A 14,700-nucleotide genomic window follows, 5' to 3' on the forward strand; every position below is an offset into this window, starting at 1 on the left:
TGCACCCAAGAAGAGTCCCATGGAAGTCAGTAGGGCTCCATGCAAATATAGCTGTCCAAGCTGTAAATTGCAAGTGTGTGGCCTCGGTCTGTAACTTCATTTATATTTTCAAAAAATGTAAAGGTTTTTGGATTTGTTTAGTTGAATGCTCCATGAAATGTAAACATATCTAAAATATTTTCATTTTCAAGTTTGGTCTTCTATTTTTCACAAATACCTATCTTCCCAGTTCAGTTAAATTTAACGAATGAGTGTCAACTTAGAACCTTGTCAGTTTAAAAAAAAAAAAAAGGTAAAAAGTAAATTCAGGTGCTACGTATTCCCAAGTTCTTGTGCAAGTGTATGTGGTTTGAAAGTCATATTTTCCTGTTGTGCTTTTATATTTAAGAATTATTTTCTTTCTGTGTTATGTGAAAGATTCACATAAATATGAGAAACTGACTGGACAGAAAATGCTTTCAAGTGCACAAAGAGAAACAGACTAGAGAAAAATAGCTTTTTTCCCCCACTCTGTTTTTCATGTCAATTATAATAATGTTGGGTGTTACACGTAACAAAAATAGATAAAATATGGGTTTTAAGTTGACATTTAAATTTAATAAAAAATGTGTACCCCCTCTCTATATATTATGTATAAAAAATGAGGTGACTGTTTAGACAGTAATACTCCTGTCATCTCACAATTCTTCCAAAACTGCAATAAATAACTTTTTCCAGGCATTTTTTGTTACTGTATTGTATTTGAGCAGAAATAGAAATAAAGTGCTCTGAAGAGGGATAATTTGTTTCCCATTTCAGGGTTCTGGGTGGTTTTGAATGGTAACACAAGCAGAAATAATTATTACAGCATCATTATCTGTTGATGAGAAATGGCAGTAAAATAAAAACATTCTCTTAATTTTACACCCAATACACCTATTTAGAATTATGGCACCCATCTATTAACTTAAAATCTTCATATTGTGAATCACAATAATAAACCAAAATATTTAGTCTTTAATTTTAATAAATGAGGTGTGTGGTTTTTTTTGTTTTGTGTTTTTTTTTAAACCCATTCTCTTTTCTGTTGAGGTTTTGAACTGCAATTCCGACTGGGCCCAACATTACAAGGCAAGCATGTTACAGTGTACACTAATTACCCAGCTTCTGGAGAATTATTCTATCGCCGCAAGTTCAGGGCACTGTCATGGCACAACCCAACAGGAAGAGAAGATGATTCTGACAAATATTGTAAACTGGATCTCCAAATTTCTGGATCATACCAGTATTATTTCAGTCTTGAGTAAGTGGAGCTTTTTACATATGAAAAACTGCAGTCTTCCCCTCACTACTCCATGTATCTCAGTCTTGACCTAGAACTATGAGGTGAAAGACAGTAATTCAGTTTCCATATCAGTGCAGTCATTTGGCCTCTGCAGAGGACTGTCCACAAAGGATGCAAGATGTGGTTTTTGATGCTGCAGTATTTTGGGGAGTACTCAGAACAAATTTAATCATCTATTTGTTTATGAATTTTGGAAAGGCAATCCATGCCTGCAAGGTTTCAAAGTCAGCATTCTAATGGTACAAATAATTAATAGACTTGGAAGGTTGTGAGAGATCAGACATTAAAATAAGTAGTCTTTCTTAAATATCTTTAGGTTTTGTTCCACTCAGTTCTGACCTATAGCTGCTACCAGAGCTAGAAATCATGTTCAAAACCTATGAAACATTAACCCATTCATCTCAAACGTCAGTGATTTTTTTTTTTGAGGTCTTGAGACAGTGTAAGAATAAAAGTAAGATGCTAATCAGAATTCAGTTTTTTTTATAAAGTCTAATGCAATCAATCAATCTGTAGTGTATTGTACCTCACCTATTACCACTGTTTAAGAGCTGATAGCTTTGGGACCTTTGTGGCTGATCAGGACCATAAAAATCTTCCAGGTTCTCAGCCTGGACCAGTAATCAGAGGAAAAATTTTGATCCCTGTTTTAATTTTTCACCATCAGCTATATTTTCCTCTAATGATCATGTTTTGAGAATACTCATGTTCATTCTATTAAAAAATTGCTGAGTAGAGGAATGGGGGAGGGGGTTAAGAATACTTGGCGCCTCATAGGTTCAGTCACTGTTTTTGACCCCAGTCCAGTCTGAGCAGGCTGATTCTCATATCTTCACAAAGCCGCATTGAAATCCATAGGACTTCAAACAGTCCTAAAGGTCTACTCACATGGATCCAACTGTAGGACTGAGGTCTTCTGTATGTCTTTCTCCAGAAAAAGGCCTTGTTGTACTTCATGTTCTGCCTCTGAAATTTACATTTGAGTCTAAATGCATCCATAAATTGGGGAAATGGTGGAAACTACTCTGAGTTTGGGAGATCGGTAACTGTTTTGTGGCTAAAATGGGATGATTTTAAACTACCAGATTGTGTACTGGCTTCTGGTTTTAGAAATGGCTGGTGCAATGGGCATTTGCTTTTCTAGTGTTTAATAGACTCAATTTATTCTAGAAATGAGAAAAGTGGTGGAGGTTACATAGTTGTGGATCCTATTTTGCGTGTTGGAGCCGATAATCAAGTATTGCATTTGGACTGTGTTACACTCCAGACATTCCTAGCTAAGTGTCTGGGACCATTTGAAGAATGGGAAGATCGTCTTAAAGTTGCAAAAGAATCAGGTAATAACCATATACTCTGTAAAGGTAATTTTTAAGGGATACAGCTTATATTTATACTGTTTGTTTTACCAGTATCTGTTACACAGTTCAGATATATTTTTGTAGTTTGCAGTTTAAGTTTTATGAAAATAGTTATGAAACTGAATTCAGTGTTAAACTTATAATAGAACAAACCAGTCTGATTATTAAAATATTTGCTTTGAAAGACAAGTATTTGGGAATCACCTTTTAAAAAGTGATCTGAATTTTTAGATTGTTTGATTTGTTTCACATAGATGTGAAGTTTGTAGAATTGATTGGAATGGTAGACAAGAGGTGGGGATAAATCTGAGATGGGAAGAGTGGTTTAAATCTTACCTTAAAACAGGCAGGCAAACTTTTTGGCCTGAGGTCTGCATTGGGTTTCATAAATTGTATGGAGGGCCGGTTAAGGGAGGGGGTCATGGCCCGGCCCCCACCTCCCTATCTGTGCCCCCCCCCATCTACGCCCCTTCCCCCCCCCATTCCCTGATGACCCCTCTGAGACCCCTGCCCCATCCACACGTCCCTGTCCCCTGATTGCCCCCGGACCCTTGCCGCCCTATCCAACTCCTCCTCTCAATCCTGACGCCCCTCCCCCCCCCGGACCCCTGCCCCATCCAACCACCCCTTCTCCCTGGAACCACTGCCCCCTGGGACCCCTGCCCTCATTCAACCCCCTGTCCCACCCCCCGACCACCATCCACACTCCCGCCCCCTGACCACCATCCCAAACTCCCCTGCCCTCTATCCAATCCCCCAGCCCCCTTACTGTGCTGCCTGGAGCACTGGTGGCTGGCAGCACTACAACTGCACAGCCCGGCTGGAGCCGGGCCACGCTGCTGCTGCTGCCGCCGCCTCCACCACCACAAAGCACCGGGTCAGGCTGGGCTCTTCAGCTGCACTGCCCCAGGAGCTCACAGCCCCGCCACCCAGAGGATTGTGCCAGTGGCGGAGCAAGCTGAGGCTGCAGGCGAGGGGGGACAGCAGGAGAGGGGCCAAGGGTGAGCCTCCCAGGCCAGGAGCTTGGGGGCTAGGCAGAACGGTCCCGGAAGCCATAGTTTGGCCACAGACTTCTCTTTATGTGAAAAGTTTTTTGTTTTCAGTACATATTATGATTATACAATTTATCATAGAATTTCCTCATCTTCATTGTAACATTTTTCTTGTATTAACAAATGGTTTCCTTGTCATTTTTGTAGGTTACAACATGATTCATTTTACGCCATTGCAAAAACTTGGATTATCTAGATCATGCTACTCTCTGGCTGATCAGTTAGAAGTAAATCCTGACTTTTCAAGCCCAAATAAAAAGTGTACTTGGAGCAATATAGGAAACCTACTGGAAAAAATGAAAAATGAATGGAATATGCTTTGTATAACAGATGTAGTCTACAATCATACTGGTATGATTTTTTGTTATACTATCTTGATGCTTTTTGTTGCCAACTCAGTAACACGGTCAAAGCTATTCTGGTTATTCCACTATTCCATGATTTTTCCCCTTGAATAGACCTTTTAAAAGGCTTTTTAAGGAACTTGTTCTTCTTTATCTGCTTTCTGAACCCCTTAAGTCTAGGGCATCTCTTATGTCTGTCAGGGAGAGTTGTGTCTATTAAAATGGCAAAATGAGAATTCTTTATCGGTGCTTAAAGCACTAAAAATCTAAGGAGATCCTCATATATTGTTTCTATCTATAGAACACTAATATTTTCATAATACTAACTGCATTTATATATGCCACAGGGCATTGTTCAGGCATAAATTCACTGGATTACACTGTGTAACAAGTGTAATGTTCTTCACTGTTTAAAAAAAACCACACCAATTTTAGGGATCTATTATCGACCACCTGACCAGGACAGTAATAGTGATGATGAAATGCTAAGGGAAATTAGAGAGGCTATCAAAATTAAGAACCCAATAATAGTGGGGGATTTCAATTATCCCCATATTGATTGGGAACATTTCACTTCAGGACGAAATGCAGAGATAAAATTTCTCGATACTTTAAATGACTGCTTCATGAAGCAGCTGGTACGGGAACGCACAAGGGGAGAGGCAACTCTAGATTTAATCCTGAGTGGAGCGCAGGAGCTGGTCCAAGAGGTAACTATAGCAGGACCGCTCGGAAATAGTGACCATAATACAATAGCTTTCAACATCCCTGTGGTGGAAGAACACCTCAACTGCCCAACACTGTGGCATTTAATTTCAAAAGGGGGAACTATACAAAAATGAGGGGGTTAGTTAGACAAAAGTTAAAAGGTACAGTGACTAAAGTGAAATCCCTGCAAGTTGCATGGGCCCTTTTTAAAGACACCATAATAGAGGCCCAACTTCAATGTATACCCCAAATTAAGAAACACAGTAAAAGAACTAAAAAAGAGCCACCGTGGCTTAACAACCATGTAAAAGAAGCGGTGAGAGAGAAAAAGACTTCCTTTAAAAAGTGGAAGTCAAATCCTAGTGAGGCAAATAGAAAGGAGCACAAACACTGCCAACTTAAGTGCAAGAGTGTAATAAGAAAAGCCAAAGAGGAGTTTGAAGAACGGCTAGCCAAAAACTCTAAAGGTAATATCAAAATGTTTTTTAAGTACATCAGAAGCAGGAAGCCTGCTAAACAACCTGTGGGGCCCCTTGACGATCAAAATACAAAAGGAGCGCTTAAAGACGATAAAGTCATTGCGGAGAAACTAAATGGATTCTTTGCTTCAGTCTTCATGGCTGAGGATGTTAGGGAGATTCCCAAACCTGAGCTGGCTTTTGTAGGTGACAAATCTGAGGAACTGTCACAGAGTAAAGTGTCACTAGAGGAGGTTTTGGAATTAATTGATAAACTCAACATTAACAAGTCACCGGGACCAGATGGCATTCACCCAAGAGTTCTGAAAGAACTCAAATGTGAAGTTGCGGAACTATTAACTAAGGTTTGTAACCTGTCCTTTAAATCGGCTTCAGTACCCAATGACTGGAAGTTAGCTAATGTAACGCCAATATTTAAAAAGGGCTCTAGGGGTGATCCCAGCAATTACAGACTGGTGAGTCTAACATCGGTACCGGGCAAATTAGTCGAAACAATAGTTAAGAATAAAATTGTCAGACACATAGAAAAACATAAACTGTTGAGCAATAGTCAACATGGTTTCTGTAAAGGGAAATCGTGTCTTACTAATCTATTAGAGTTCTTTGAAGGGGTCAACAAACATGTGGACAAGGGGGATCCAGTGGACATAGTGTACTTAGATTTCCAGAAAGCCTTTGACAAGGTCCCTCACCAAAGGCTCTTACGTAAATTAAGCTGTCATGGGATAAAAGGGAAGGTCCTTTCATGGATTGAGAACTGGTTAAAGGACAGGGAACAAAGGGTAGGAATTAATGGTAAATTCTCAGAATGGAGAGGGGTAACTAGTGGTGTTCCCCAAGGGTCAGTCCTAGGACCAATCCTATTCAATTTATTCATAAATGATCTGGAGAAAGGGGTAAACAGTGAGGTGGCAAAGTTTGCAGATGATACTAAACTGCTCAAGATAGTTAAGACCAAAGCAGATTGTGAAGAACTTCAAAAAGATCTCACAAAACGAAGTGATTGGGCAACAAAATGGCAAATGAAATTTAATGTGGATAAATGTAAAGTAATGCACATTGGAAAAAATAACCCCAACTATACATACAACATGATGGGGGGGCTAATTTAGCTACAACGAGTCAGGAAAAAGATCTTGGAGTCATCGTGGATAGTTCTCTGAAGATGTCCACGCAGTGTGCAGAGGCGGTCAAAAAAGCAAACAGGATGTTAGGAATCATTAAAAAGGGGATAGAAAATAAGACTGAGAATATATTATTGCCCTTATATAAATCCATGGTACGCCCACATCTCAAATACTGTGTACAGATGTGGTCTCCTCATCTCAAAAAAGATATTCTAGCACTAGAAAAGGTTCAGAAAAGGGCAACTAAAATGATTAGGGGTTTGGAGAGGGTCCCATACGAGGAAAGATTAAAGAGGCTAGGACTCTTCAGCTTGGAAAAGAGAAGACTCGGGGGGGATATGATAGAGGTATATAAAATCATGAGGGATGTTGAGAAAGTGGATAAGGAAAAGTTATTTACTTATTCCCATAATATAAGAACTAGGGGGTCACCAAATGAAATTAATAGGCAGCAGGTTTAAAACAAATAAAAGGAAGTTCTTCTTCACACAGCGCACAGTCAACTTGTGGAACTCCTTACCTGAGGAGGTTGTGAAGGCTAGGACTATAACAATGTTTAAAAGGGGACTGGATAAATTCATGGTGGCTAAGTCCATAAATGGCTATTAGCCAGGATGGGTAAGAATGGTGTCCCTAGCCTCTGTTCGTCAGAGGATGGAGATGGATGGCAGGAGAGAGATCACTTGTTCATTGCCTGTTAGGTTCACTCCCTTTGGGGCACCTGGCATTGGCCACTGTCGGTAGACAGATACTGGGCTAGATGGACCTTTGGTCTGACCCGGTACGGCCATTCTTATGTTCTTATGATACTATTATCAGAGGGAGGAAGAAAGAAAATCAGAAGTGGGGGTGATGGTGAGAGAAGGTATGGAACAGGTCCATATAACACTTTTTAAAAGAAACGTTCGGGGAATATGATTTCGACATGAGTAACAGGATCAGTTTTGTATCCCAATAATTATGAAGTCTAATTATTCCACATAATAGTGCAAAAATAGATCATATCTTCTCAGTCCAGTTTCTTTTATAACCTACTCTGTAGAGCTGCTACTCATAGCTCACTGCACCCCTCTATTTTTGGAACTTTTGATGCTTTCTAGTGTTGGAGTGCTATTTACTTAGACATCAAAGAAGCTTTTAAAAACCATTTATTTGACTCATTGAGCAATGATTTAGGGATTTCTCCTAACAAAAACAGATTAGGAATAAGATGAATATTTAAAGGAGTAACATGAATTCTATCATCATATACATTCTCCCAGATCCCATGAATGACTGTGCATTTCCACAATGTACCAAGGGAAACCTCCCCCCGCTCCCACACACACACACTCCTGTGCCCATTTCCAAAAGTCATGTGTGTCCTTGGTACCAGCTCTTTCTTTACATCTTATTTTTTGTAGGGGCCTAATATCTAAATAATGGTTCAGTATGTAATATTTCTATGGCACCGTTAATGTAGCTCAGGGGTCCCCGATGCAGTGCCCGCGGGCACCATGGCGCCCGCAGGGGCATCTAAATGCACCCGTGTCCTGGCTGGCGGTGGAGCAGCCGCCGAATTTCGGCGGCGTTTCAGCGGCAACGCCTCTCAATGACGTCACTTGTTGGCGGCAAGTGATGTCATCAAGAGGCGTCGCTGCCGAAACGCCGCAGAAATTCGGCGGCATTTCGGTGGATGCTCCACCGCCGCCACGGTCCTTCGGGGACCACTGGTGTAGCTTATGGCATTTTATAGCTAAATAATGGATGGTCGCTGCTCCAATAGCTGTAAAATGGAAGGGCTGAAGCCTGCAAACTTAGTCACAAGAGTAAGAGCTATTCACATGAACACGTGTTTGGAAAACAAGGACCCAAGTCTGGACATAACATAAGTCATAACAGCAAGCAGTGTAAGAGTGGGAGGCCAAGAAGAGGCAAGTGAGGACAGCCATTAAAAACTTTGCTTGGTTAGATATACATGCACTTTAAAAGGTTCCGTGATTTTATTTTGTTTGCTGCTGATAAACTTTTTTAATATAAGTTGGTGGTTCCTTTTTTATATAAGTTGGTGAAAAATATTTCAGTTGGAATATTTTAATTCTAAGCCTCTTTTGGGAAGCTTCTTAATTATTTGACTGACTAAAATAATTTGATAGGATATTTAGTCATTTGCATATTCAAAAAAAGCAGGCTTAGTTTCATGCAGTACTCTCAAATAATTGAATGTCTGATAACAGGATCAGCAATAAAATGGTTAAACATGTTAGTGTCACAATCATTTCTTTAAATTAAATGCAGCTCTGTATAAAGCAAACAAAACTTGCAGTTTGTCTTTTGAGCTAGCTATCCTTGCACACAATAGATACTACTGGTATTTTTGCCACAATACGCTTTTTTTACAAATATAGATTAAAAACTTGGGCCCTGATTCTACAACTTCTCATGCATGTGTGTAACTTGTGTGTTTGCAGGACGGGGGCCTTATAATGTCCTCAACACCAGATGAGAATTTTATATTTTAACAGCTGTAACCACAGTTCTCCTGCACCATTTTCTAGCTACCAGCTCTGTTTATCTCTTCTGTCGTCTTTCTCTGCCTAGCGTGTATGTGCATTGCAGTTTAGGGAAATTTTTCCCATTTCCCTATAGCCAGAAATATTTTAGTCTTCAGTAGCACTTAAATTTTTGTGGTAAATCAAACTAGTCATCTGAGTCAACTCTTATTTGAGATGAAAGGGAAAAGTCTGAGTGCTATTGTTTGTGCATCTGGCTGCACATGCAAAAAGACAACATTGCTATAGTTTCAGTTCTGAAACTAATCTTCACAACAGAATGGGCTAGTAAACTTCTTCCTTCCGCTTTTCTCTTCTTCTTTCCTTTTTTCAAATGAAGCTTGTATTATGGTGAATATATTATTTGCTGAAAATTCCTACATCTATGAATTTCTCTAATCAGATATACATGTATTTTCCCGTCTCTTTCATTAACAAGAATAGTTTGTCAAGCATAATGCTGTGTGTCTAGTGTTTCTCTAGAAATAAGTTTCTCACTAAATTCCAATTATTGAGAGGATTAATCTTCAAAGCAATTCCTTTATTGCAATGATTAGAAATGTTTTCATCTCCCCTCTGTAGGCCAGAAAGGCAGTTTCTCAGAATCAAGTGAAAAGTTGTCCTTTTGCTGCCTTATATTTTGTTGGAAAAAATCAACCATTTCTGAGGCAAAAGAAGTCTTTCTTGGAAGCATGCTTTTTGCTCATCTATGCAGAATAGGATAACTTTGCATTTTAAAGAAAAAATATTTTTCATACAGATGTCTGAGGTAGTGTATGTATGTTGAATAAAATATTTGCAAGTGAAGTTTTTAAAGGCCCCAGGTAATGTTGCTTTGTGGTACTTTCAAATGAGCAGGCTGCTTTTAGTTGTGGATGGCAGAGTTCCATATTTATAAAGGTCAAACAGTCAATGCCAAGTCCTAAATGATATTGAGATGAAATGGTAGAGATCACTTTGAACAAGAAAAAACTATACATACTATAGGGTGAGCAGTAGTACTGTTTCTTTTCCTTTGATATAAAAAAGAAACCAACCCCCTGTGACAGGTTCGGTCACAGAAACCCCCATGGGACTGCCACCTGATGTGCTGAGACTACCTCGGAGCCCATTTTCCCTGGCAGCTTGGGACTTCAATACCCTGTCATGTTGAGCCAGACATGCTAGCCTGCTGCAAACATGGACCCAGGTCTGAACCACATTCCCCTAAAGCTGCAGACTTAACTTAAAACAGCTTAAGGAGTGCTCCTGTCTCTAGCACCCAGACACCCAGTTCCCAATGGGATCCAAACCCCAAATAAATTGTTTTACTCTATATAAAGCTTATACAGGGTAAACTCATAAATGATTTGCCCTCTATAACACTGATAGAGATGCACAGCTGTTTGCTCCCCCAGGTATTAATTACTTGCTCTGGGTTAATTAATATCACATTTTGCTTAAGAATAAAAAGTAGGATTTAAGTGGTTCCAAGTAATAACAGATACAACAAAGTAAATTACCAAGGAAAATAAAACAAAACAAAAAAGTGCAGGTCTAAGCCTAATACGGTAGGAAACTAAATGCAGGTAAATCTCATCCTCAGAGATGTTCCAATGAGCTTCTTTCACAGAGTAGACTCCTTCCTAGTCTTGGTCCAACAATCACTCTTCCCCCCTCCCTCCCCCCCCCCGGTAGTTACTGTCCTTTGTTCCAGTTTCTCTCAAGCATCTCTTTGGGGTGGGGAGGCTATTTTTTGAACCAGCTGAAGATAAAATGAAGGGGTTTCCAGGGCCTTTTATATTCTATCTCTTGTGGGCGGAAACCCCTTTGTACTCCTGTGCTAAATCACAGTAACAGGATGGAGTCTGTAGCCACCTGGGCAAGTCACATGTGTATGAATGATTCAGCTTTTCGCAGGCCGACACCATTGTTTACATGTTAGTTTGAACGTTCCCAGGAAAGCTTAGATGTAGATTGGCATCTCCCAGAGTCCATTGTCAGTTAAGTGTTTCTTGACTCGGCACTTACTGAGAATAGTTCTTTCTCAAGAAGCTGACCAAATGCTTCACTGAGGCTACTTAGAATTAAACAAATACATAACCAATATTCATAACTTCAAATATAAAAATGATACATGCATACAAATAGGATGAATATATCAGTAGATCCTAACCTTTGGAAAGATATGTTACATGGCATATCTAGCGTAAAACATATTCCAGTGATGTCCTATTTACATTCATAAGCATATTTCTATAAAGCATTATGGGGTGCAAGGTCCCCGCCCACACAGCCCCCCCCAACAAATCCTCAAAAACAGTTAGTACTATTTATTAATCAGCCCATGTTTGTGGTTCCATTGTGATGTAGGGGATTTTGACTCTTCCTTAATATTTATTCCGCTTGTTTACCAAGGTTAGAAAATTCCTTGTGGATAGTAACTGACACAATCCCTTTTTCCTCTTTCTTTGAGTTAGGTTCCACATTTGCTTTACTTCAGTCTCCAATGACTCCACTAAAACAATTCAATGCTAAGAAAACCCACATCTAAAAGTTCTGTAAGAATTATACAAAGGTGAAATCAATAATGTTGAATGAAATTGCTCCCAGAAAAACCCAGTAGAATTTAATACTGATCGTTTTTGTTTGGTTGTTGAGCCATTCTATAGCAGTTATAATGCTCTATTTAATTACATAGACTAGTTCAAAAGATCCCATGAATATAATTGTTTTCTATGAAACTCAGTCTAGGACTTTTCCATGAGGAAAGACAAATGAAGAAATGGGAGTTAGATGCTTTCTTTTCTCCTCTTCCGTATTCCCTCAGTGATTTATAATCTCTTCCACCCTTTAGGTATACCCACTGTTACTAAAGGCATAGCCCTGTGTATACTGCAGCGGGTTGCACTCAAATTCTGTGATAAGGGCTCCTTGATTTCTGTATTGTGTTCATTTTTAATTTTATTTAAAACAAAAATCAGTGTTTTTCTCTATGCTGCCACAGAATGCTACTGCATAGCTTTGTCTTAGAGAACAGGAGTGGTGGTGAAGGGGTCTTACTTGAACTGTCATTCAGCCTGCTGCATGCACCAGAGGGAAGGATGTGCTTATTACTCTGTAGCAGTGCTCTGTAATGAAGATTTATGATTTGCCTCCCCATCACTAGTAGCCTGATAAGTTTATTTACAGCATAGGGTTCACTTCTCCTCTACTCTCCCAGGCATCCAAATCACTACTTTCAAGGTTCTGTTTCTTTGGAACATCTTGTATCTTTAGGCCATTTTTTAGCTCCATACTTGGTGAGAAATGATATTTTTGACCTTAAACATATCAAGGGGGCTATTCTGAGAGAGATAATGCCCAGCAACCAGTGTGTGAGTTGTTCTGTTTTGCACCAAAAAATGTAAAATTCTCTCTGCTATATTAGAAGTGATACCTGTTTGTCTACTGACTTTCTATAGTCATATCAAAAATGTTAGTAGAATGCAAGCTTTCACATGGCCTGAATCTGCGTTGACTGAAGTCAAACCTTCCATTGGAAAAGGAAATGATTTTACCTCCTGTGCTAACCTAATGTTTTGGTCCTAAGATGTTTGTATGAAACAGTTAAATAATTCAGCTTGTTTAATTATTTTTTTTCTCCTCTTCTTAAATAAGCTGCTAACAGCGAATGGATTAGGGTGCATCCAGAATGTGGTTATAATCTTGTAAATTCTCCCCATCTGAAACCAGCCTGGATCTTAGACAGGGCTCTCTGGCATTTAAGCTGTAGTGTGGCTGAAGGGAAATACAGAGATAAGGGGCTGCCTTCTTCAATTGAAAATGACCATCACCTGAATGTAAGTAAATGAGAAATATAGCATTTTACTTTGTAATAATAATAAACAATGTAACTGGGTGAAGAAATGTTTAGTTATTTATATTGTAGTAGTGCTTAAAATGTGCTGATGTTTTTCAAATATATAGGGAGACAGTTCCTGCTCTGAAGAGCTTATTTTTTTAATGGCAACATTTAATAGTTTTATAGGACTTGTGTATTGTGACAGTAATTTTTTTTTTACAGTGTATCCGTAAAATAATTTGGGAGGATATTTATCCCAAGATAAAACTATGGGAATTTTTCCAAGTAGATGTTAACAAAGCTGTGCAGCAATTTAAAACCCTTCTGACTCAAGGTAAAAACATACCTGTTACACATAAGTAATCCTTATATTTCAGTGTGTTATGTTTATCTGCTGTTGGGCAACCCTTGTATGTAAACAATAAACAGTGTTTTTTCCTTCCTACCCCAATGTGGGAAGTCTTAACTTAGACGATGTGTTGAAGGCAATAGTTTGCCAGCGCATTCATCTACGAAAAAGCTTTGGTAGAAGAAAGTAGGAATTGAAAGTGTATATATGTGTGTATGTGTGTTCCACAATTTAATTCATGCTAGAGCATGGAAAATTAGATATATAATTCTTCTGAAATATTTTTATTGTAATATGGAGAATATATAAAATAGTACAACATCTGAGACAGGTTAGTAGTAGTTAGTGGACATATTGCAAGAAACCCACAGAGTCATGCGTCTGACGAAGTGTGTATTCACCCACAAAAGTGTTTGCTCCAATACTTCTGTTAGTCTATAAGGTGCCACAGGACTCTTTGTTGCTTTTTACAGATCCAGACTAACACGGCTTCCTCTCTGATACTCCACAGAGTATAGTGGGTTTTGGTTTGTTAGTGTGTGGGGGCAGGGCCGTCCAGAGGGGGGAGCAAGTGGGGCAATTTGCCCCGGGCTCTGCAGCAGCCCCCACGAGAATGGCTGAGGCTCCCTCCCCGCCCTGGCCTGACCCTACCTCCGCCCCTCTCCCGGAGCCTCAGCGCATCCAGGACAGTCTCTGAACAGCGCTGCAGCATTGCTCCGGCGGGGCCCCTGAGCTCGGCTCCGCTCAGAGCCACGTGGTAAGGGGGTGGGGCTATGAGCTCCAGCAGGGCCTGAGTTCCCTCCGCTCAGCGAGGAGCTCGCAGTCCCGCCCCCTGACCACATGGCTCTGAGTGGGGCGGAGCTCAGGGGCCCTGACAGAGCCACGCTGCAGCTGTGAAGGGACGCTGCTGGATGGGCTGAGGCTCCGGGTGAGAGGGGAGCTGGGGGTAAGGGGCCAGGGCTGGGGGGGGTTGGCTAAGGGGCAGGGAGTCCTGGGGATAGTCAGGGGATAGGGAGCGGGCAGAGGTTGGCGGGAGCAGTCAGGGGACAGGGAATGGGGGGGTTGGATTGTAGGTGTTCCGGAGGGGGGGGTCTGTCAGGACTCAGCGGGGCGGGGGTTAGGGGTCGGGGCAGTCAGGGGACAGGGAGCAGGGGTGGGGTCCCAGGATGTTGGTTGGGGGGGGTCTCTGGGGAATGGTGAGGGGACAAGGAGCAGGATGGGTTGGGGATTCTGAGGGGGGCGCAGACAGGGGGCAGGAAGTGGGTGGGGGTCAGATAGGGGCAGGGCCAGGCTGTTTGGGAGGCACAGCCTTCCTTACCTAAAGTTCATTCAGCAGTTTGAGGCTTGCAGAAGAGCCAAGCTGTTAGCTTTTCCATTAGGGCTACCATCCCTTTCACTTCTCAAATGCCAAATTATAGTCTATATATTTAATTTCAGTGCCATAGGGAGATTCATGTCAGGGGAGGGTAACTTCATTTAAAATTAGCCACTGGGGGAGGGATCACATGAGAAGAGCAATATCATTCCCAACCCTACCAAGGGAGACCCCCCTCCCCTGCATTCCCTGATGCTCCAGAGCGGTTAATTCAGTGGTTCTCAAACTTT

General features: G+C 40.8%; 1 protein-coding gene across 4 annotated transcripts in view; it reads left to right on the forward strand.

The window, feature by feature from the left end:
* The window catches only part of AGL (amylo-alpha-1, 6-glucosidase, 4-alpha-glucanotransferase), a 74,099-nt gene that overhangs the window by 9,002 nt on the left and 50,397 nt on the right, over positions 1–14,700 (forward strand). For all 4 annotated transcript variants that reach the window (XM_045026432.1, XM_045026431.1, XM_045026430.1 and 1 more), the window contains exons 3-7: positions 1,072–1,282; positions 2,495–2,661; positions 3,882–4,085; positions 12,563–12,744; positions 12,969–13,080. In XM_045026432.1, coding sequence (XP_044882367.1) covers positions 1,072–1,282; positions 2,495–2,661; positions 3,882–4,085; positions 12,563–12,744; positions 12,969–13,080 — 876 coding nt within the window. The remainder of the gene's footprint in view (positions 1–1,071; positions 1,283–2,494; positions 2,662–3,881; positions 4,086–12,562; positions 12,745–12,968; positions 13,081–14,700) is intronic.

The sequence above is a fragment of the Mauremys mutica genome, chromosome 8, assembly GCF_020497125.1.
Source record: "Mauremys mutica isolate MM-2020 ecotype Southern chromosome 8, ASM2049712v1, whole genome shotgun sequence".
NCBI classification, from domain to species: Eukaryota; Metazoa; Chordata; order Testudines; family Geoemydidae; genus Mauremys; species Mauremys mutica.